This window comes from Octopus bimaculoides, chromosome 29 (assembly GCF_001194135.2).
Source record: "Octopus bimaculoides isolate UCB-OBI-ISO-001 chromosome 29, ASM119413v2, whole genome shotgun sequence".
Classification (NCBI taxonomy): domain Eukaryota; kingdom Metazoa; phylum Mollusca; class Cephalopoda; order Octopoda; family Octopodidae; genus Octopus; species Octopus bimaculoides.
In genome coordinates this window covers 10,394,111-10,400,177 of record NC_069009.1, presented here as the reverse complement: position 1 = coordinate 10,400,177, position 6,067 = coordinate 10,394,111, and the positions used below count along the sequence as shown (strand labels likewise).

The following is a 6,067-nucleotide window of genomic DNA, read 5'->3' as shown; positions in this document are numbered from 1 at the left end:
GAAGAAGAAGAAGAAGAAGAAGAAGAAGAAGAAGAAGAAGAAGAATGGAATTAAGAAGAAGAACAAAAAGACGATGAAGAAAATGAAAACGAAGAATAATGTAACAAAATGAAGAAGGCTAAGAAGAACTGGAAGAGGAAGAAAATGAGAAAAAAGTCGAAGCAACAAAGAAATAAAATAACCAAAAAGAAGAAGACGAAGGAACGGACGTTGATGAAGAAGAAAGAGGTAAAAGAAACGAAAGATGAAGGAAAAGGAGAAAGAAAAATTAAAATACAAGAAGAAGAAGAAGAAGAAGAAGTGACAGACTTTACACATACGCAGATACATTCACAAGCATACACTTAATGGTTCGTCTGAACTATAACGCTCTCACATATCACATAACTAAGAAATGGGTACACACGCCCACACACACATATTTGCAAACACAAGGGAGAGAGCTTCAAATGATGGATGGGAGGAGAGTACATATTTAGAAATATATCGTCAACGAAATAGTAAACGAAAGAATGATTTTAACTTACAAATTTGTTAAACTGGACAAATATCGGAAGGTGTCTGCTTTGATTTCCGTCATATCATTATAAGCCAAGTATCTGAAACAAAAGAGTGAGTTAGGAACGAATTGTAAAGAATATATTTGTGACAGAAAATCGTCGAACCGATTAGATGATTGCCCATCCCGATTATGATTAATTCCATAAATTTCTTAGCAGCAATGATGATGTTGATGTTAATGATTGAAATGATGGTGAAGGGGTGGGGATAGAGTAGAAGGATTTTGACGGTCGTAGATTTGATAATAGACGATATGGTAGTGAGGAATATGTTGATGAGAAAGAGAAGAAAAGTGTATGGTTTGTAGCGATGACGAAGATGTTAAGAAGCTGGTGATAGAGTTGATGTTGTTAATGGTGATTATTCTGATAATGACGGGGATTAGAACGTCTATGATGATCCTGAATATGATATTATGATGTATGTGGGGATGTTAACGATGACGATGATGATGATAGTGTCTCAGACTCTGCATTTGATGGCAGTATTTTGTGGTAATGAATGATGTTGATGAAGAAGGGAACCATAATGAACTTCAGTTTGTTTATAATTGAGAAAGTTAAGACGAAAATATGAGGAAGGTCGCTGATGAGGATATGGACGAGTAGATGAGAATTTCTACCGGTAATTGTGGTTGAGATTTACATAGTATAGGGTTCCACAGAATACAGAATCAAGAAAATGATGCAGAAAGGAGAAAAGAACAAGAAAGGATAAATGAAGAAGAAATCAATAGAAATTGAAACTCACCGCAGAAGAACAAGTTAAGGAAAGGGAGAAGTGGAAGACGTAGAAAAAGAGAAAAAATGAAGATGCTGCTGATGGTGATGAAGAAGGAGGAGGAGACGAAGTGGAAGAAGAAGATCGAGAAGAAGGAGAAGAAGACTGACATCAACAACAACAACAATAAACAGAAAATATAGATGATGTAAAGCTTATGGTAACAAATCAATTACTCGAAAACATGCCTCGTTGGGGGATTTCCCTGATTTCTGCTGTGATTGCCACCTACTTTTCAAAAATCGATTGATGCTTGTTCTCGTGAATATTATCCGTGAGTTACCCCCACAGATAGACATCTGGCGGAGTTCAAGTGCGGTGAATGCGGTGTCCACACAACGTCACAATTGCTGCTGGCGAATTTCACCTTAAATCGCTCTCTCGGCTAGGTTAGAGATTCATTTGATGCGTGGTGGGTGGCCTCATCTTGCTGGAAGTATTATTCATCGCGATCATCTTCACTGCGTCGATTTATTCAAACAGTTTTATAAAACGATTTGTGGATTTGTGGATATTTGTTGGTAGAGGGTCACCCTGAACGAAATATAAACTTTGGACAGAGATAGATTTTCTGCATATCTAGGAATATACACACGCATGCACCAGATAGGTCCCCTGTACACTGTCATATATATCATATTTAAGAAATGTGTCCACACTCAGACACACAGATTCGCAAACAGTAAATACATCTTTGGAGAGTCGGATGAGGGAATTTCAAATAAAGGATGGAATTATGTTACACATTTAGAAATATAACGTGGGTGAAATCCTATAAAAAAGATCTAATTCTACTTACAGATTTGTTAAACTGGGAAGATTTCGGAAGATGTCGGCTTTGATTGCCTTCATATCATTTGAACTTAAATCCCTGTAACATAAAATTGAATTAATAAGCAATTGTATAAAATATATTTGTGCCAGAATTTGGCGAAGCAATTAAATGATGGAAGCGATGGAAACCAGAACACGATGAGGATTAATTGATTGTTGATCTATATCGTTGATACTTATACACACAAACAGGTACTTTACACATTCACGCACTCACACAGAAGCAATCTAGAATTTATATGTTTGTATATACAAAGTGAGAGAGAGAAGAAGAAGAAGAAGAAGAAGAAGAAGAAGAAGAAGAAGAAGAAGAAGAAGAAGAAGAAGAAGAAGAAGAAGAAGAAGAAGAAGAAGAAGAAGAAGAAGAAAATGAACAGAAATTATATATATGAATAACTGTGTACTATGATATATAAAATGATGATAATTCTAACGACGATGTAAGAGTTGTAAGATTTTACCGATAGTCTTGTTGCAGAAATTAGTGAACAAAAATATTTAGAACAAGAAGAGAAAATGTATGAAAAGGCGATAAAAAGAAAGTAGTAGTAGTAGTAGTAGTAGTAGTAGTAGTAGTAGTAGTAAGATGGATGTCAGTAGTAGAAGTAGATAAGAAGAACTATTAACGTGGGTGGAACATAATGTATCATACATGCCAAAACATTGTCAGATGCACACACCCGCAGACACACGTATTTAAAGGTACACACGAGCAATTTCCATCGAAATAATTAACAATAGGGAGAAGGACATTTTGCAAATATTAATAGGAATATTTTGAATATTTAGTAGTATATTGCCAATGAAATTTTATGAACAAGACTTATCCAACTTACAAAGAACTTAAACGGGGCAGGTCTCGGAAAGCTTCTATTTCAATTTTTTCGATATTATTATTTTTCAAATATCTGTAACATATAATATATTTTCATAGATGAAATTATAGAAGTGTTGTATAATAAACAATAATATAGGTAAAACGGATACCCGCTGGAAGAATATGAACATGATGAATAAAACGATGAAGATAATTTTGATGTTGCTGTATTTGGGGCTAATTGTGTGATGTTGATAATATTAATGATAATGATGATGAATATGAAGAGAGTGATCATGAAGAAATGAAAATATAAAAGAGGAATGGTAATTTTATTTGAAATTTGTGACAACGCAATGAAAAAAGAGAAAAAGTGCTCGGAGAAAAATTGAAGCGTTTGGAGAATAAAAAGAAAATGAGAAAAACGGAGAAGGGACAAGGGGTTTGAGTAGAAAACGAAGAAGAAGAAGAGAAACGACATCAAAAGGTCAAAAAGAAATAAAAGGAGGAGAAGGGGGAAGTCGAATGAGTAAAATAGAAATGTGGAGAAGATATGAAAAATAAATAATATTGATAATAATAATAATAATAATAATAAGAAGAAGAAGAAGAAGAAGAAGAAGAAGAAGAAGAAGAAGAAGAAGAAGAAGAAGAAGAAGAAGAAGAAGAAGAAAGTAAAATAACAACAACAACAAAAACAAGGACAATGAGTGCAGCAACAACAACAAAACCTACAAAAAGGATAAGAAGTAAATTCTGTTATGGTAGTCAATGGTGATGCAGAGGTAATCATGGCACAGATTTGTTTGCTCAAGTGTCACAATTTCAAATATTTATTATCTGTGGAACAGGCTCTCACTGACATTCACTCATATTAATATACAAAATGACGCGCTTTGACCAGAGAGAGACTATGCACATACACACACTCATACACAAGCATACACTAAATGGTTCGTCTGAACTATAACGCTCTCATATACAACATGATTAAGTAATGGGAACACACTCAAAAAACGCACATATTCGCATACAATAAAGCACATCTTTGGAAACATAAGGGAGGGAGCTTCAATTGGAGCATGGAAAGATAGTACAGATTTAGAAATATATCGTGAACGGATTAGTGTAAGAAAGAATGATTAAACTTACAGATTTGTTAAACTGGGCAGATTTCGGAACGTGTCTGCTTTGATTTCCTTCATGTCATTATAATTCAAGTATCTGGAATGCAATATTGAGTTAAGAAGGAATTGTAAAGAATATATTTGTGACAGAAGATTGGCGAAAAAATTAGATGATGCCGGGTTTGGAATGTAGATCGAGATTATGTTTGATTCCATAAAGTTCTTAGCACCGATGATGATGTACATGTAAATGATTGTAATGGTGATTAATGGGAAGAGGTCGATTTTGACGGTGGTAGATTTGATAGTGGGTGATATAGTAGTGAGGAATATGTTGAAGAAATAACGTATTGGTTTGTAGTGATGATGACGAACATATGAAGAGGCTGATGATGGGTGTGATTTTGTTAATGTTGATTATTCTTATAATGACGGGGATTAGCACATCTATGGTGATGCTAAATATGATATGATGTTTATCAATGTGGTGTACCCGAACCCAGCAAGCCTCGCTGTTAACTGTCTGTCCGAATGTTTAATTGTAATATATATATATATATATATATATATATATATATATATATTCAGTGGAACACATCTACTGGTTTTTCAAAAATAGAAATATTATTTCTAAATCTCTTTAAATATATGTACATAAACACATTTAAACTGATTTTTCTGCTTAATTGCCACACACTGATATACTTCATATCTCTGGAGGGGGGCCTCACTAACATTGACACTCATTAATATACAGGCTGGTCACCAAGAAATAAAGCCCAAAAATGTTTTATTAAATCCTACACTAGAAAGGTGCAGCAAATATCTTGAAATTTGTTGGACTTAAACTTCGGTCCGTGTATGATCATTCCCTTTGCATAAATGTCATGTCCTTTTCAAAATATGCTCCAAATGGCATACGTTGCCAAAACAATTGCATACGTCGAACAAAATTGTCAATTACACGAACACATTCCTCTTTGAGCAGTTCCCTGATTTTTGCTGTGGTTGCTGCCTTCAGTTCAACAATCGTTGAGATGCCACTTCTGATAAAAATCTAGGGTTTCCAAGACCAGTAAATGAGGTGCCCACTAAACGTCACATTTCCTGCTGATCAGTCTCTCCTGAAATCGCTCTCTCAGCCAGGCTAGGGATTCATTTGATGCATGGTGGGTGGCCCCGTCTTGCTGAAACCACAGTTCATCTCGATCTATACGTCTGTGGAGTTTTATTCAAACAGTTTTATTCAAAGTTTTGTGAGGTCTTTGTCATTTCTCTTGGTCAACCTGTATAAAACATACACTTTGGACAGAGATAGATTTTTCCGCATACATAAATACATTCCCATACATGCACCAGATCGTTCTCAGAACTATCACAGCCATATATCACATATCTAAGAAATGGGCACACACACACACTCGTCGATTCCCAAACAATAAAACACATCTGTTGAAAGTCGGTTGGGGTAGCTTCAAATGAAGGATGGGAAGGTATTCTACTTACAATGTTGTTAAACTGGACAGATTTTGGAAGATGTCGGCTTTGATTTCTTTCATATAATTTGAACTTAAATCCCTGGAAAACAAAATTGAATTTAATAAGCAATTGTATAGAACATATTTGTGCCAGAATTTTGCTAAGCAATTAAATGATGGAAGCAATGGAAATCAGTAGACGATGATGATTAATTCAAGAAGACAAAGAAGAAGTAAATTAAGGAGTAGGAAGAGAAAAAAAGGGAGGTTAATAATAATAATAATAATAATAATAATAATAATAATAATCAAAAGAAGAAGTAGAAGAAGGATTATTATTATTATCATTATTATTATTATTATTATTATTATTATTATTATTATTATTATTATTATTATATACATAAAATTAATGAATACAAAGAAGAAGAAGAAGAAGAAGAGGAAGAAGAAGAAGAAGAAGAAGAAGA

General features: G+C 34.1%; 1 protein-coding gene across 1 annotated transcript in view; it reads right to left on the bottom strand.

Annotated features, from left to right (window-relative positions):
- Window positions 1-6,067, bottom strand: part of LOC106873888 (protein artichoke) — a 111,765-nt gene that overhangs the window by 10,330 nt on the left and 95,368 nt on the right. Inside the window, exons 22-26 of the mRNA XM_052978038.1 lie at window positions 5,626-5,697; window positions 4,145-4,216; window positions 3,012-3,083; window positions 2,141-2,212; window positions 528-599 (exon numbers count right to left, since the gene is read on the bottom strand). Coding sequence (XP_052833998.1) covers window positions 528-599; window positions 2,141-2,212; window positions 3,012-3,083; window positions 4,145-4,216; window positions 5,626-5,697 — 360 coding nt within the window. The remainder of the gene's footprint in view (window positions 1-527; window positions 600-2,140; window positions 2,213-3,011; window positions 3,084-4,144; window positions 4,217-5,625; window positions 5,698-6,067) is intronic.